We start from the raw sequence: 16,990 nt of genomic DNA, 5'->3' as shown, positions 1-16,990 counted from the left end.
TGCTCCCCTCTCCAACCTCCCCAGTCGCTCCCCTTACTGTCTGAGACACAGTTGCTGTTGCTGTTGTCAGAACTGAGCTGGCAGTGGGACCCAGGGGGGCATCGGAAGTCCCCGCACTGAATGGCTCCTCCTGTGCAGACACACTTCTCCGTGCAACCACTGGAGACCCAGCTCTTGCCCAGCTGTAGAAGTCATAGGAAGAGAAAGAGAGTGAGGAGGGGGCTGGGCTCAGTGGCTCATGCCTGTAATCCCAGCACTTTGGGAGGCCAAGAAGGGTGGATCACCTGCGGTCAGGAGTTTGTGATGAGCCTGGCCAACATGGTGAAACCCCGTCTCTACTAAAAATACAAAAATTAGCCAGGTGTGGTGGCACACACCTGTAATCCCAGCTACTCGAGAGGCTGAGGCAGGAGAATTGCTTGAACCCAGGAGGCAAAGGTTGCAGTGAGCCAAGATCGCGCCACTGCACTACAGCCTGGGCAACCGAGTGAGACTCTGCCTCAAAAAAAAAAAAAAAAAAAAGAGTGAAGAGGGAAGGGCCAGTTCTCCTTCCTCTTGCCCCAGCAGCCTGGCCCACCATCTAAATGGCTTAATTAATGCTGGCCAGAGGCAGCCACAGTGTCATTTGGACATCCAAAAGACAACTGTGCGGGCCAAGTGTGGTGGCTCACACCTGTAATCTTAGTACTTTGGGAGGCCAAGGCAGACAGATCACTTGAGGTCAGGAGTTCGAGACCAGCCTGGCCAACATAGTGAAACCCCATCTCTACTAAAAATACAAAAATTAGCAGGGTGTGGTGGCGCTTGCCTGTAATCCCATCTACACAGGAGACTGAGGCAGGAGAATGGCTTGAACCCAGGAGGCAGAGACTGCAGTGAGCAGAGATTATGCCACTATACTCTAGCCTGCTGGATAATAGAGGGAGACTCCGTCTCAAAAAAAAAAAAAAAAAAAAAAGGCACTGTGTTTGTGCTTGGTGTCTTACATATGTTGTGCAGGAGGTACTACTGAACCCATTTTACAGACGAGGAAACAGAGATAACAGAGGTCATCTGACTCATCAGTGGCACCATCAGGATTCAATCCTAGGTTAGCCTGAAATGAGCCCATGGTCTTTCCACCATACCATGCCATGTGCTGCTTGTTGGATTCCTCAGATCCAAAACCCAAACCATGCGCCATCGGCCCAGACCTGGCTGGAGATCAATGTGCCACTCACACCAGCCTTCACACCCCCGGGCCAGCTGTAAAGTCGTGGGTATCCCAGGCTGAGAGAGACGGAGAAAAGGAGGAAGCACCGCCCTCAAGCTGTGTTGCCTCCAGTCCCATTTTCCATGCCCACTCACAGGGATGGAACCACCATGGGCATCCTTGCAGCCGCACTGACTTCTGGGGACACACTTGTCTTCACTCAGCACATAGCCGGGCTGACAGATGCAGCCCTCAGCGCAGGCAGAGGGGACTTTGGCGCCCTCACACTGGCCATCCAGGTCCCAGCAGGAGGGTGAGCAGGAGGGAAGGCAGCTGGTGTAGCTGCTGTAGGCAGGGCATTCCAGAGCTGTGGGTGAAGGAGACAGTGGGTCAGTGGAGAGGGTCACAGGGGGCCAAGGTGGGCAGGAGCTGTACAAACCAGGCTATGGGTGGATGACCAACAAGGCTTGGGGAGCTTTTTTTGTTCTTTTGTTATTCATTCAGCAAACATTTACTGAGTATGGGTTGCGTGCCAGGCTTTGGGGGAAAGAAAGGAAAAAGCGGCTGGGCATGGTGGCTCACACCTGTAATCCCAGCACTTTGGGAGGCTGAGGTGGGTGGATCATGAGGTCAGGAGATCGAGACCATCCTGGCCATCATGGTGAAACCCGGTCTCTACTAAAAATACAACAATTAGCCAGGCTTGGTGGTGAGCACCTGTAGTCCCAGCTACTCAGGAGGCTGAGGCAGGAGAATCGCTTGAACCTGGGAGGCGGAGGTCGCAGTGAGCCAAGATCACACCACGGCACTCCAGTCTGGGTGACAGAGTGAGACTCGGTCTCAAAAAAAAAAAAAAAGGAACAACAATGGCTCTCCCAAGTCAGCGTGAAGGACGGTGCTCAAACAGCAACTGCAGCAGGACCTTGATGTGTATGATTAGTAGGTGTGTTGACAGGCAGGAGCATACAAGGCATGATGGAGGCACACAGCAGGGAGGTATTAATTCTGTTGGGGGAGTTAAAGAAAGGCCCTTAAGCAAAAATAGTGTCAACAAATGGAAATGCATACCATGTTCATGGATAAGAAGGTTCAACAACATGGTGATGTTAGTTCTGCCTCAGTGAATGTACACATTTAATGTGATCTCAATATGCGGGGGACGGGCGGGGACGGGCGGGGACGGAGTCTCTCTCTGATGCCCAGGAACGATCTTGGCTCATTGCAGCCTCTGCCTCCCTGGTTCCAGAGATTCTCCTACTTCAGCCTCCCAGGTAGCTGGGATTACAGGCTTGTGCCACCATGCCTGGCTAATTTTTGTATTTTTAGTAGAGATGGGGTTTCACCATGTTGGCCAGGCTGGTCTCAAACTCCTGACCTCAGGTGATCCTCCCACCTTGGCCTCCCAAAGTGCTGGGATTACAGGCGTGAGCCACCACACCCAGCCACCAAAAGTATTTTTTATGTGTGTGTGCTTTTAATAGGACAAAATGATTTCAAAGTTGAGCTGAAGACATAAGCAAACCAGAAAAGCCAGGAACTCCCTAAAAAAAAGAGCCATCAGTAGTGAACACCCTCCATAAGTCAACGTTTATTTTATTTTATTTTATTTATTCATTTATTTATTTTTTTGAGACAGAGTTTCGCTCTTTTCGCCCTGGCTGGAGTGCAATGGCACAATCCCAGCTCACTGCAACCTCCACCTCCCAGGTTCAAGCAATTCTCCTGCCTCAGCCTCCTGAGTAGTTGGGATTACAGGCACATACTACCACGCCCAGCTAATTTTTGTATTTTTAATAGAGATGGGGTTTTGCCATGTTGGCCAGGCTGGTCTCGAACTCCTGACCTCAGCTGATCCGCCCACCTCGGCCTCCCAAAGTGCTGGGATTACAGGCGTGAGCCACTGCACCCAGCCCGAAGATCATTTTAAATTTTCAGTGATTACGACTTTGTGTTACTGCCACATGCAAATACAGATGGACCAACAGAACAGAGGAGAAAGCTCAGATATGGATCCAAATATATATGGGAATTTAGTATATGATAAATTGTGGTATCTCAGTCACTGGGCAAAGACAGACTAGTCTTTTAATAACGTTGGAACAGCTGGCTAGCCTTCTGGAGAAAAACAAAAGCAAAGTTGATTCACCTCATTTTACACATCAGGATAAATCCTCATGAGTCAAAAACTTAAATATACACACACACACACACACACACACACACAAACCCCACTTAAATATAAAAAAAATGAAACCACAAAAGTTCTAGAGGAGGCCGGACACGGTGGTTCATGCCTGTAACCCCAGCAGAGGTTGCAGTGATCCAGGATCGTGCCACTGCAGCCTGGGCCACAGAGCAAGACTCTGTCTCAAACAAACAAAATTTATAGAGCAAAGAATCAGCAAACTCTTTTGTAGCTTCTGTGGGGCTAGCATTTATAGCTATTGCTCAAGATGCAGAAGACATAAAACAAGATTAATATATTTGACCCCATAAAAATTTTTGTCCTGCTTGGCAGAAAAAAAGAAGTCAAAAGATGAAAACAAAAAGGACTGGAAAACTTTGTGTAACTCAGAGCACTAATAAAGGTCTACTTTCCATGATAGATAAAGGACTTCCATGAAATAGTTCAATAAAGACCAACGACTCAGTAGAAAAATAGTGACTGGATAAGAACAGATAGTTTACAGAAAGGGAAATTCAAAGGGTTCCTAAGTATATGAAAGAATGTCCAATCTCACTTATAATAAAAACTCAAATTAAGACTTGTTATTTTTCATGTCCGGGTGCAGTGGCTCATGCCTGTAATCCTAGCACTTTGGGAGGCTTGGGGCAGGTGGATCACCTGAGGTGAGGAGTTCAAGACCAGCCTGGCCAATATGGTGAAACCCTGTCTCTACTAAAAATACAAAAATTAGCTGGGCGTGGTGGCACATGCCAGTAATCCCAGCTACTCGGAGGCTGAGGCAGGAGAATCACTGGAACCTGGGAGGCAGAGGTTGCAGTGAGCCGAGATCATGCACTCCAGCCTGAGCTACAAAGTGAGACTCAAAAAAAAAAAAAAAGGATAGCAATGTCAAATAAAAACTCAGGCTTATAGCTTCTTTCGAAAAAAAAAACCAGAGGATCTGGTCACACTGGACCCACGGTGATGCCCAGCAGCTGTGAGGCAGCTGAGCAGCAGCCCCCTTCTGCACGGGACCTGTGTGCTGTGTTCACCCTGACCCTTCAGCCAGCTCAGGCTGCTGTGCTCATGTCGCCTCCACTGGCCCTGAGAAGCTCTGCAGCGCCCCCTGCACCTCTGCTTTGCTCCTGGAATGCGAGAGTGCTTTAAAGAAAAATAAACCTTCTTGGCCGGGCGCGGTGGCTCACGCCTGTAATCCCAGCACTTTGGGAGACCAAGATGGGCGGATCACGAGGTCAAGAGATCGAGACCATCCTGGCCAACATGGTGAAATCCTGTCTCTACTAAAAATACAAAAATTAGCTGGGCGTGGTGGTGCGTGCCTGTAGTCCCAGCTACTTGGGAGGCTGAGGCAGGAGAATCGCTTGAACCCAGGAGGTGGAAATTGTAGTGAGCCAAGGTCGCACCACTGCACTCCAGCCTGGTGACAGAGCAAGACTCTGTCTCAAAAAATATATATAAAATAAAAAAATAAATTAAATGAACCTTCTTATGGAACACTGGCAAAAAAAAAAGAGATGTTGTTTTTCAATTCTCAGATTGGCAAAACTCCAAAAGCATAGAGCATATAGTTTTCTTGTCTTTTGTTTTTTAAATTTTTTTGTAGAGATGCGGGGGTCTCACTATATTGCCCAGGTTGGTCTCAAACTCCTGGCCTCAAGCAATCCTCCCTTCTTGGACTCCCAAAGTGCTTGGATGACGGGTGTGAGTCACTGCACCCAGCCAAGAATAAAAATTTGAATTTGTTTGTATATGCATAAATAAATGGTCTTGGGAAAAATACTGAGAATTGAACCAGGCCCATGGGGTGAGGGTGGGAGGGAGACCGCACACTGGTATCTTTGTTTGTTTTCTGGGGAGTTTTTTGTTTTTTTTTTTTTTCTGAGATAGAGTCTCACTCTGTCACCCAGACTTGAGTGCAGTGATGCAGCCATGGCTCACTGCAGCCTCAACCTCCTGGGCTCAAGTGATCCTCCCACCTCAGCCCCCCAAGTAGCTGGGACCACAGGCATGCACCACCATACCCAGCTAGTTTGGTAATTTTTTGTAGAGATTGGGTCTCACTATGTTGCCCAGACTGGTCTCGAACTCCTGGTTCAAACAATCCACCCACCTCAGCCTCCCAAATTGCTGAGATTACAGGCATGAGCCACCACACCCAACCTACTGGGTATCTTTTAATACTTTAAAAGTATTTTAAAATTTTTAATACTTTATACATTTTTGAATCCTGCAAATGTGTTACATATTAAAAAAACTCTATTGAATTCCTGTTTTAAATTGTAAAAGTTTCTGGCGTTATACAGTAGTGATGGTTGCACAACTTTATCAAGATACTAAAAGATACTTTTTTTTTTTTTTTGAGATGGAGTGTTGCTCTTGTTGCCCAGGCTGGAGTGCAACGGCGCGATCTCGGCTCACTACAGCCTCCACCTCCCGGGTTCAACAATTCTCCTGCCTCAGCCTCCTGAGTAGCTGGGATTACAGGCGCCCACCACCACTCCTGGCTAATTTTTTGTATTTTTAGTAGAGATGGGGTTTCACCATATTGGCCAGGGTGGTCTCTAACTCCTGACCTCAGGTGATCCACCTGCCTTGGCCTCCCAAACTGCTGGGATTACAGGCATGAGCCACCAGGCCCGGCTTAGACACTTTTAAAAGAGTGAATAGTATGCTATGGGAATAATCTCAATAATTTTGTTTTTTTAAGTAAAATGCTACAGAAGTTTGCCCAGTTGTCTGCTAGGAGGAAAGAAGAAAGGTTTCTGGCCGGCCTGGCCAATATGGTGAAACCCCGTCTCTATTAAAAACACAAAAATTAGCCGGGGTGGGGGCACGCGCCTGTAGTCCCAGCTACTTGGGAGGCTGAGGCAGGAGAATGACTTGAACCCAGGAGGCCCAAGTTGCAGTAAGGTGAGATCATGCCATTGCACTCCAGCCTGGGCAACAGAATGAGACCCTGTATCAAATTTTTTTTTTTTTGAGACGGAGTTTTGCTCCTTTTTGCCCAGGCTGGAGTGCAATGGCACAATCTCGGCTCACTGCGACCTCTGCTTCCTAGGTTCAAGCCATTCTCCTGCTTCAGCCTCCCAAGTAGCTGGGATTACAGGCATGTGCCACCACACCCGGCTAATTTTGTATTTTTAGTAAGATGGGGTTTCACCATGTTGGCCAGGCTGGTCTCAAACTCCTGATCTCAGGTGATCCACCCAACTTGGCCTCCCCAAGTGCTGGGATTATAGGCGTGAGCCACCACACCTAGCAAAAAAAATTTTATATAAATAAATAATTAAAAAATAGTCCTTGTCAAAGAAACAATGAGGGCTGAGTTAGTAACAAACAGGAAGGAGAGTGAGGGAGCTCTTAGGGAAGCAGAGAGGGAAACGGGGTTTGGGAGGGGTTTGGGGTGACAGCAGGGCACACTCACGGCAGAAGCTGCTGTTTCTCCAGAGTGGAGGCTTGAGCCCCTGGCTCTGGCAGGTGGCCCCGAAGGCTTGCAGAGCCTGGCAGAGGGCCTGGTGGAGACCTCCGAACTCACAGAGGGTGTCTGCACAATCCACCAGGAAGGGCGTGAGGTCTACGCGGGAGGCGCACTGGGCCCACACCGGAGCCCGGAGCGCTGCCTCGCACTTTTCCCGCGCCCTGCGGAGGTCGGCCGCCCTGCAGTTTCCACTCAGGTTCTCCTGCTGTTCCGCTGGAATCTGCTGCTCATCCACCGGGAGACTCTGACAACTGGGAAGGGAAAAGAATCAGCCTAGGGACAGCTGTCCCCCTACTATGACACAAATTTATTTTTTTTCTTTAGCGGGAGTCTTGCTCTGTCGCCCAGGCTGGAGTGCAATGCAACAGTCTCAGCTCACTGCAACCTCTGCCTTCCCTCTCGGGTTCAAGCGATTCTCCTGCCTCAGCCTCCCGAGTTGCTGGGACTACAGGCACCCACCACCACGCCCGACCAATTTTTTTTTTTTTTTCTGAGACACAGTCTCACACTGTCACCCAGGCTGGAGTGCAGTAGTGCAGTCGTGGCTCACTGAAACCTCCACCTCCCGGGTTCAAGCGATTCTCCTGCCTCAGCCTCCCGAGTAGCCGGGATTACAGCCACCCACCACCACGCCTAGCTAATTTTTGGTTTTGGTTTATCTGGAGACAAGGTCTCACTGTATCGCCCAGGCTGGAGTTCAGTGGTGTGATCTTGGCTCACTGCAACCTCTACGTCTCAGGTTAAAGCGATTCTCCTGCCTTAGCCTTCTGAGTAGCTGGGATTACAGGCACCCACGACCATGACCGGCTAGTTTTTGTATTTTTAATAGAGACGAGGTTTCACCATGTTGGCAAGGCTGGTCTTGAACTGCTGGCCTCAAGTGATCCACCCGCCTCGGCCTCGAAAAGTGCTGAGATATCAGGCCTGAGCCACCACGCCTGGCCCTATGACAATGATCTGGTGCTCCCAAATGACCCAGAGAGACCTCTCAGGGACTCCCCACTCTCCTAACCCCTCTGGTATTCACAGGGAAGCTGGTCTGAGCTCTGGCCAATCTTCCATCAGCCTCCTCTTCTCCCACATTTCCTTTTTTGCTTCTCAATCTGTTGCCCAGTCTGGAGTGCAGTGGCGTGATCAAGACTCACTGCAACTTCAATCTCCTAGGCCCAAGGGATTGTCCCACCTCAGCCTTGTGAGTAGCTGGGACTAACCACACCTGGTTATTTTTCTTTCTTTCTTTTCTTTTTTTTTTTTTTTTTTTTCTGTAGAGATGAGGTCTTGCTATGTTGCCCAGGCTGGTCTCAAACTCCTAGGCTCAAGCAATCCTCCCACATTGGCCTCACAAAGTGTTGGGATTAGAGGCGTGAGCCACTGCACCCAGCTGTTTTTAAACCTTTTAAGACAGCGTCTTGCTCTGTCGTCCAGGCTGGAGTGCAGTGATGCAATCATAGCTCACTGCAGCCTTCAAATCTCGGACTCAACCAATCTTCCTGCTGAAGCCTCCCGAATAGCTGGGACTACAGGCATGTGCCACCACGGCTAGCTAATTTTTGTTTTTAATTTTTTGTAGAGACGGGGTCTTGCTATGTTGCCTAGGCTGGTCTCAAACTCCTGGCCTCAAGTGATCCTCCAGTCTTGGCCTCCCAAAGTGCTGGAATTACAGGCATGAGCCTCTGCTCCTGCTCCTCCTCCAAGGTTTCTAAGTGAGGAAAGGAAGACTTTCACATTTCCTCAAGTGGGTTCTAGCAGCCTTGAGATGGATCAATCACACACATCACCCCAGAATGCCCAGAAGTCATCGCCCTCAAATCACACACACAAAGCAACATTCTGGCCTGTAATCCCAGCACTTTGGGAGGCCGAGGCGGGAGGATCATTTGAGCCCAGGAGTTTGAGACCAGCCTGGGCAAACGTGGCAAGACCCTGTCTCTATAAAAAATTTAAAAATTGAAGAAGAAAAAAGGAACATTCTGGTCTTCCTGCCCCAGGTGTGCCCTACAGTCTGGCTCCCTAGCTCATGTTGCTATGAAAAGCTGGAGGGGTGGCCAGGCACAGTGGCTCATGCCTGTAATCCTAGCACTTTGGGAGGCTGAGTGGGGCAGATCACTTGAGGTCAGAAGTTCAAGGCCAGCCTGACCAACATGGTGAAACTCCGTCTCTACCTAAAATACACAAATTAGCTGGGCGTGGGGCATGGTGGTGTGCACCTATAATCCCAGCTACTCAGGAGGTGGAGGCATGAGAATTGCTTGAACCCCGGAAGCAGAGGTTTCAGTGAGCCAAGATTGCGCCACTGCACTCCAGCCTGGGTGACAGAGCAAAACTCCATCTCAAAAAGAAAAAGAAGAAAAGAAAAGCTAGAGGGGCCAGGAGCAGTGGCTCATGATTACCCAGCACTTTGGGAGGCCAAGGCGGCCACATCACCTGAGGTCAGGAGCTCGAGACCAGCCTGGCCAATATGGTGAAACCCCATCTCTACTAAAAACTACAAAAAGTAGCCAGGCGTGGTGGTGGGTGCCTGTAATCCCAGCTACTTGGGAGGCTGAGGCAGGAGTATCACTTGAGCCTGGGAGGCGGAGGTTGCAGTGAGCCGAGATCACACCACTGCACTACAGCCTGGGCAACAGAGCAAGATTCTGTCTCAGAAAAAAAGAACGAAAGAAAGGAGAGAAAGAAAAGAAAAGAAAGAGAGAGAGAAAGGAAGGGAAGGGAAGGGAAGGGGGGGAGGGGAGGGGAGGGGAAGCGAGGGGAAGCGAGGGGAAGGGAGGGGAAGGGAGGGGAAGGGAGGGGAAGGGAGGGGAAGGGAGGGGAAGGGAGGGGAAGGGAGGGGAAGGGAGGGGAAGGGAAGGGAAGGGAGAAAGAAAGTAAGAAAGAAAAAGAAAGAAAGACAAAAAAAGAAAAAGAAAAGCTAGAGGGTCTTAGGGGAACGCTACCTTGGGTCAATGTCCTTATCTTTCCAACTGTTCACAAATTCACTGTCACTATGTGCTAGTTCGTCACTGGGCATCATTAGTTCGTCCTCTTCCTCATCATTGAAGTTCCCACACACACCGCAGACCTGGCGGGGGAGAGTGGTTTTTCGGTGCTGGGGAAGCACGAGAGCGGTTTTTCTCCCTTCCTTCCTTCCTTCACAAGAGCGGTTTTCCTCCCTCCCTCCCTCCCTCCCTCCCTTCCTTCCATCCTTCCTTCCTTCCCTTCCTCCCTCCCTCCCTCCCTTTCTTCTTTTGAGTTTCACTCTTGTCACCCAGCCTGGAGTGCAGTGGCATGATCTCGGCTCACATCACTATCCATCTCCTGGGTTCAAGCGACTCTCCTGCCTCAGCCTCCCAAGTAGCTGGGATTACAGGTGCGCACCACCACCTCCAGCTAATTTTTTTTTTATTTTTAATAGAGACGGGGTTTCACCATGTTGGCCAGGCTGGTCTCGACCTCCTGACCTCAGGTGACCCACCTGCCTCGGCCTCCCAGAGTGCTGAGATTACAGGCGTAAGCCACCACGCCCGGGCAGAATGGTTTTTCCTGTTTTTTCCTGGAAACACTCTTGTCCATCCTACACAGAAAGGCGCACTCCTCCACTGCCCTGCTCCATCCTGAGGAGTGGCCTCTTTGGGCAGGCACGATGTGAACACTGTCCCCCATCCCTGCCAGCCACCAATCTCTCTGGGCTGCCTCACTAGCGAGGAGAGCCAGATGTTTTCCTCACCTTTCCATAGTAGGTTGTGGGGATTTCAATCTCTAAGAGACGATTCCCGTCAAACTTGACTTGCACCCCGATCTTGATGTTAACAATGGTGTAGATGCTGCTGGACTTGACACTGACCCCAGGGATCTGGGAGATCGCGGGGAGGGTGACCTGTTTGCTGTTGATCTAAACAGGAGGACAGTGATGGTGAGTAGGAGCAGGGACCAGAGTCCCCTCCCCAGCACTCCCTAACATCCCTGGTCACCACACCCAGCTCACCAGCACACAGTGGCCCTTCTGCAGGGTGACCTGGGCATCGTAGATGTCAATGTAGACCTCGTGAAGGCGGAAAGCCTCAGTTCCACCTTCCTCCTTCTCATGCTTGGCACTGATCTTGAAGAAGGGCAAGGCCATGGCGGGGTGGCACACTTTCACCAGGACATGAGTGCAGGTGTCCGGGATGAAATGGTTACTACCATCAAAGCTCACGTAGTGGGACTCCCCTGGGAGCTGACACACTCCCATACCTGGGAGGACAGAGAGACAGCTGGGCTATGACGCTCCTCTGGCAGGTACAGGGTCCCTGGGAAACTAGTCCTGGGTTCTCCCTGCCTTCCAGAAAAGAGTCAAGACCCCAGGTCCGGCCGTGCGCAGGGGCTCATGCCTGTAATCCCAGCACTTTGGGAGGCCAAGGTGGGCTGGTTTGATACCAGCCTGACCAACATGGTAAAACCCCGTCTCTACTAACAAAAAAATTAGGGTGTGGTGACGTGTGCCTGTAATCTCAGCTACTTGGAAGGCTGAGGCAGGAGAATCGCTTGAACCAGGGAGACGGAGGTTGCAGTGAGCCGAGATTGCGCCACTGCACTCCAGCCTAGGCAACAGAGACACTGCATCAAAAACAAACAAACAAACAAACAAAAACCCCGGGGCCAGGGCTAGGAGGCGTGAGGTTTACGGGTGGAGGGGGGCATGACTCTTCGGAGGAAGGATTTCTTTTTTCTTTTTTGAGACATGGTCTCTCCCTGTTACCCAGGCTGGAGTGCAGTGGCATGGTCATAGCTCACTGCAGCCTCAAACTCCTGGGCTCAAGCGGTCCTCCTACCTCAGCCTCCAGAGTATCTGGGACTACAGGCATGAAGTACCCTATTCAACTAATTAAAAAAAAATGTTTTTAGAGACAGGGTCTTGTTCTGTTACCCAGGCTGGCATGCAGTGACACGATCATAGTTCACTGCAGACTCTAATTCCTGGGCTCAAGAGATCCTCCTACCTCAGCCTCCCAAGTAGTGGGGACTACAAGTGCAATGTCTTTAATTTTAATTTTTAATTTTTTAGCTTTTGTTTTTTTGTAGAGATGGGGTCTCACTATGTTGCCCAGGCTGGTCTTGAACTACTAGCCTCAAGTGATTCTCCCACTCAGCTTCCCAAACCACTGGGATTACAGGCATGAGCCACCGTGCCTAGCCTCCAGGAAAAGATTTATTTATTTAGAGACGGAGTTTTGCTCTTGTCGCCCAGGCTGGAGTGCAATGGCATGATCTCTGCTCACGGCAACCTCTGCCTCCTGGGTTCAAGCAATTCTCCTCCCTCAGCCTCTTGAGTAGCTGGATTACAGGCTAATTTTTGTATTTTTAGTAGAGATGGGGTTTAGCCATGTTGGTCAGGCTGGTCTTGAACTCCTGGTCTCAAGTGGTCTGCCCACCTTGGCCTTCCAAAGTGCTGAGATTACAAGTGTGAGCCACGGCGTCTGGCCCCCGGGAAGGATTTATAATATCCCATCTAAGTTGGTGGCTCCTACAGGAGAAGGATGGGTGAGCACCAAGGTTCCCTTCTCAGCAGTTGGAGGTCATCTTTCCCACCGGAAGCTCTTGGTTGCAGCAGAGTTACCAGCCGAAACCTGAACCCCAGTGCTACAGGCAGCAGGGAGTCTGTTGGGGAGTTGGGAGAGCAGGCCTCAGGGCTGTGGGGTCCCCCCCATCACTGTGGTCTTCCTACCTGAGGCCCGACAACGGAGCAGCCCGTCCAGGGCCCAGCACAACTGGTTGGGTTTGCAGGTGCTCTGGAAGCAGGTGATGTTGTTGTGGACGGAGCAGGTGCAGAGCCTGGTACAGGTGTTCTCCGTGTACCAGCGTTCCCCGACCTGTGGGCCACAGGGATCAGCTGAGCCAACAGAAAGTTGGAATCGGGAGATGGGCCAATGCCCCGGTTGAAGCTGGGTGCAGCATCTGCCCTTCCTCCTCGCCCCCCAGCCTTGGCCAGCCCCGCCCCTCCCAGGTTCTGAGCCTTCCTCCTGCCTCTCCTGAGCTTGCCCTGACCCCAAACATGTGGGCCTGGAAAGGGCGGGGCCCCTGCTAGCTGGCCTCTCACCGGGTGGTAGGAGCCCGCTGGGTCAGTGCAGCCACACTGGCCAAGGGGCACGCAGGAGGTTCCACTCAAGATGTGGCCTTTCTGACATTCGCAGCTCTCAGCACAGGGCAGTGCTTTGGGGCAGTCTCTCGGGTCATTTATGCTGCTGCAGGTGGCTGGGCAGGGGCTGCCGCAGGGGCTGTAGCTGCTGCCAGGTGGGCACCTCATAGCTAAGGAAAATGAGAGCATTAGGAAGAGTGGGGTGGCATTTCCAGCCCCCAAACCTTGGGGCATCAAAAGCTCCTAGTGGTGGCCAGGCGCGGCCTGGGCTCACACATGTAATCCCAGCACTTTGGGAGGCCGAGGCAGGTGGATCACCTGAGGTCAGGAGTTCGAGACCAGGCTGGCCAACATGGTGAAAACCGTCTCTACTAAAAACACAAAAATTAGCCGGGTGTGGTGGCACACGCCTGTAGTCCCAGCTACTTGGGTGGCTGAGACACGAGAATCTCTTGAACCTGAGAGGCAGAGGTTGCAATGAGGCAAGGTCAGACCACTGCACTCTAGCCTGGGCGACAGTGAGACTCTCAAAAGCAAAAAAACAAAAAAAAAACCAAACAGACATAAAATCTACCATTCTAACAATTTTTTTTTCTTTGAGACAGAGTCTCACTCTGTCGCCCAGGCTGGAGTGCAGTGGCATGATCTTGGCTCACTGCAAGCTCCGCCTCCCAGATTCACGCCATTCTCCTGCCTCAGCTTCCCGAGTAGCTGGGATTACAGGCGCCCACCACCACGCCTGGCTAATTTTTTGTATTTTTAGTAGAGACGGGGTTTCACAGTGTTCAGGATGGTCTCGATCTCCTGACCTCGTGATCCACCTGCCTCAGCCTCCCAAAGTGCTAGGATTACAGGCGTGAGCCACCGCGCCCAGCAACAATTTTTAAATGTACACTTCAACAGCACTAAGTACATTCACCTTGTTGTGCTGCCATTACCACCATCCACCGCCAGAACTTTTTCTTTTGTTTTGTTTTTCACTCTTGTTGCCCAGGCTGGAGTGCAGTGGTGCGATCTCGGCTCACTGCAACCTCTGCCTCCCAGGTTCAAGCAATTCTCCCATCTCAGCCTCTCGAGTAGCTGGGATTACAGGTGCTCACCACCACACCTGGCCAATTTTTGTATTTTTAATACAGACGGGGTTTCGCCATGTTGACCAGGCTGGTCTCCAACTCCTCACTTCAGGTGATTCGCCCACCTTGGCTTGAACACAGGAGGTAGAGGTTGCAGTGAGCCGAGATTACACCACTGCACTCCAGCCTGGGCAACAGAGCGAGACTCCATCTCAAAAAAAAAAAAAAAAAAAAAAAAGAATTTAGAGAAAGAAAGGGAGGGCAGAATTCTGGAGGGTGCCTGTGGGCTGTGGGAACAGGTGGCCAGTCACTCACGGCAGAAGGTTCTGTTCCGCCAGGCAGGGGCCTGGCCAGCCTGGGCACACAGGGACGCGTAGGTCTGCAGGGAGCGGCACAGGGCCGTGGTGTCGCCCTTGGTCCCACACTGGCCATGCACGCAACTGGCAAAGCTGGGCTGGGGAGGCACCACCTGGTGACATTGAGAGAAGGGTCCTGCAGGAAGAGAGAAGGCAGATGAGCCAGGGGAGGCGCCAGGAAGGATCAGGGCCATGTGGCTTCCCTGGGGCTGATTCGACATCCACTTCAATCAAAACGTGGATTTTCCCACCAGGCACAGTGGCTCACACCTGTAATCCCAGCACTTTGGGAGGCCGAGGTGGGCAGATCACTTGAGGTCAGGAGTTTGAGACCAGCCTGACCAACACGGTGAAACCCAATCTCTACTAAAAATACAAAAATTAGCAGGGCATAGTAGAGGGCACCTGTAGTCCAGGCAACTCGGAAGGTTGGGGCAGGAGAATCTCTTGAACCCGGGAGGCAAAGGTGGCAGTGAGCTGAGATCGTGCCATTGCACTCCAGCCTGGGCAACGGATCGAGACTCCGTCTCAAAAAAACAAAACAAAACAAAACAAACAAAAAACCTCCTGGATTTTCCAGCCTGAGCAATTCGGTGAAACTCTGTCTGTACAAAAATTAGCCAGGCATGGTGGTGCACACCTGTAGTCCCAGCTACTCAGCAGGCTGAGGTAGGAGGATGAGCTATGATTGTGCCATTGCACTCCAACCTGGGTGACAGAGAATATAAACAAAACAAACAAAACCCAGATTTGTGTGGTGGCTCCCGCCTGTAACCTCAGCACTTTAGGAGGGCAAAGCAGGAGAATCACTTGAGCCCAGGAGTTCAAGACCAGCCTGGGTTGCACAGTAAGACCTCATCTCCAGAAAATATTAAAAAATTAGGCCAGGCACAGTGGCTCATGCCTTTAATACCAGCACTTTGGGAGGCCGAGGCAGGTGGATCATTTGAGTTAAGGAGTTCAAGATCAGCCTGGCCAACATGGTGAAATGCTGTCTCTACTAAAAATACAAAAACTAGCTGGGTGTGGTGGCACAGGCCTGTAATCCCAGCTACTTGGGAAGCTGAAGTGGGAAAATAGCTTGAGCCTGGGAGGTGGAGGTTGCAGTGAGCCGAGATCACACCATTGCACTCCAGCCTGGGCGACAGAGTGAGAAAAAAAAAATTCGTTGGGCATGGTGGTGCATGCCTGTGGTCCCAGCTACTCTGAAGGCTGAGGCAGGAGGATTACTTGAGCCCAGGAGTTCAAGCCTGCAGTGAGCTGTGATCATGCCACTGCACTCCAGCCTGGGCAATAGAGTGAGACCTTGTTTCTAAAAAACAAGAAAAAAGAAAAAACAGCCAGGCGTGGTGGCTTATGCCTGTCATCCCAACTACTTGGGAGGCCAAGGGGGAGGATCCCTTGAGGTCCATAGATCAAGAACAGCCTGGGCTACATAGTGAGACTCCCCCATCTCTATTAAACTTTTTTTTTTTTTGGAGACAGAGTCTCACTCTGTTGCCCAGGCTGGAGTGCAGTGGCGAAATCTCGGCTCACTGCAACCTCTGCCTCCCAGATTAAAGCGAGTCTTCTGCCTCAGCCTCCCAAGTAGCTGGGACTACAGGTGCCCATCACCAGGCCCAGCTAATTTTTTGTATTTTTAGTAGAGACGGGGTTTCACTGTGTTAGCCAGGATGGTCTCGATCTCCTGACCTCGTGATCCGCCGCCTTGGCCTCCCAAAGTGCTGAGATTACAGGCGTGAGCCATCGCACCTGGCCGCCTGGCTAATTTTGTGTATTTTTAGTAGAGACAGGGTTTCACCATGCTAGCTAGGCTGGTCTCAAACTCCTGACCTCAGGATCTGCCCTCCTCGGCCTCCCAAAGTACTGGGATTACAGGCATGAGCCACTGCGCCCAGCCTATTAAAACATTTTTAATAGAAAAAAAAAAAAAAGAAATCCCGGATTTATCTACTGCCTGAGACACAAATACAGACCCATCAGTCATAGGTCCCAAGAAGGTGACTGCTGGCTGGCCCTGTGTTCCTATTTGCCTTCCTTGTGCTTTTCCATCTGTTTCTGGTCTTCTTGTTTCTCCCTCCCTGACTAGACTCCCTCCCCGACTAGACTCCCTCCCCAGCCTCCTGTCCTTCAGGGAGGAAAAAGGGCCAGCAGGGACATGTCTTACCCTGAGGGTTTATTAAGATCTCACAGTTCTTGTTCCAGGTGTCTGCCATGCCGTTCTCCTGGCAGCGGGAGGGCTTGCCACCCGCAAGGAAACAGCTGAATGAGGAGAGAATAGAAACTGAGGGCTACAGGTTGGGCACAGTGGCTCATGCCTATAATCCCAGCACTTTGAGAGGCCAAGGCAGGAGGATCGCTTGAGACTAGAAGTTCAAGACCAGCCTGGGCAACCTAGTGAGATCCTATCTCTACACAAAATTTTTAAAAATTAGCCAGGCATGGTGGCATGTGCCTATAGTCCCAGCTACTCAGGAGGCTGTGTTGGGAGGATGGCTTGAGCCCAGCAGTTGGAGGCTTCAGTGAGCTATGATTGCACCACTGCACTCCAGCCTGGGCAAGAGAGCAAGACCCTGTCTCAAGAAAAGAAAAGAAAAAAAGGAAAGGAAAAA

At 50.9% G+C, this 16,990-nt stretch overlaps 1 protein-coding gene across 1 annotated transcript in view; it reads right to left on the bottom strand.

The window, feature by feature from the left end:
* ZAN (zonadhesin) overlaps positions 1-16,990 on the bottom strand; it is a 60,258-nt gene that overhangs the window by 9,154 nt on the left and 34,114 nt on the right. The window contains 10 exon segments of the mRNA XM_054560305.2: positions 38-182; positions 1,348-1,559; positions 6,805-7,109; positions 9,792-9,916; positions 10,562-10,726; positions 10,820-11,067; positions 12,539-12,683; positions 12,911-13,119; positions 14,338-14,514; positions 16,546-16,640. Coding sequence (XP_054416280.1) covers positions 38-182; positions 1,348-1,559; positions 6,805-7,109; positions 9,792-9,916; positions 10,562-10,726; positions 10,820-11,067; positions 12,539-12,683; positions 12,911-13,119; positions 14,338-14,514; positions 16,546-16,640 — 1,826 coding nt within the window.

The sequence above is a fragment of the Pongo abelii genome, chromosome 6 (genome assembly GCF_028885655.2).
Source record: "Pongo abelii isolate AG06213 chromosome 6, NHGRI_mPonAbe1-v2.0_pri, whole genome shotgun sequence".
Taxonomy (NCBI): domain Eukaryota; kingdom Metazoa; phylum Chordata; class Mammalia; order Primates; family Hominidae; genus Pongo; species Pongo abelii.
This window is presented reverse-complemented; position numbering and strand designations above follow the sequence as displayed.